General features: G+C 14.0%; 1 protein-coding gene across 1 annotated transcript in view; it reads right to left on the bottom strand.

The window, feature by feature from the left end:
* The window catches only part of PGSY75_0419900 (putative phosphatidylinositol 4-kinase), a gene marked incomplete at both ends in the record, with an annotated part of 6,349 nt that extends 5,622 nt beyond the window's left edge, over nucleotides 1–727 (bottom strand). Inside the window, one exon of the mRNA XM_018784252.1 lies at nucleotides 1–727. This exon is cut by the window's left edge and continues 4,839 nt beyond it. Within this exon, the coding sequence (XP_018643414.1) occupies nucleotides 1–727 (727 nt within the window).

The raw sequence follows: 727 nt of genomic DNA, 5'->3' as shown, positions 1-727 counted from the left end.
ATATTCGAAGGGACATATTTTTTGATACGATCAAAATAAAAATAGATATTATATTTCTTTATATATTTTTTAAAAGAATAAATATAGAATTCATAATAAAAGTAAGAATATAAATATAAATATAATTTACATGAATTCAAAATTTTAAAATATAATAAATAATTTATAGTTACATATAAATTCACTTTATAAATAATTTTTATCATTTTATTTTTTTTCTTATCTATTTCATTTTTTATAATATTTTTTTCATCATATAATATTTTCATATAAGCATAATCATAACTACTTTTTTCTAGATTTTTTAAAAAACAAAATAAATAGGATTTGTCAAAAATAATATTTAATTTTATCTTACATATATTATCAAATATATAATATAAATAATTTCTTATCATTTTATTATAATTCATTATATTCATTAATACAAAATATATTGAATATATCATATCATAATCATCAAAATTATTCATTTCATTTGTATATGTATAGATTTTAAATCTAATTAAATTCTTTATATGCTTATGTAAATATTTATCTCTATATATATTCTTATCAATTAATAAATATAAGCTATATAATATGTTTTCCTTTTTTCTTATACCTTCAATATAATAAATGATAAAAATATATAATTTTTTTAAATTCTCCTCACTTAAAAAATTAAAACAATCAAAGTGGACATGGCCTCCACCATTATTATGACCATTATTAATAATATTATTAT

The sequence above is a fragment of the Plasmodium gaboni genome, chromosome 4 (assembly GCF_001602025.1).
Source record: "Plasmodium gaboni strain SY75 chromosome 4, whole genome shotgun sequence".
NCBI lineage: Eukaryota > Apicomplexa > Aconoidasida > Haemosporida > Plasmodiidae > Plasmodium > Plasmodium gaboni.
Note: the sequence above shows the minus strand (reverse complement) of the source record. Positions and strands in the feature narration are given on the sequence as shown.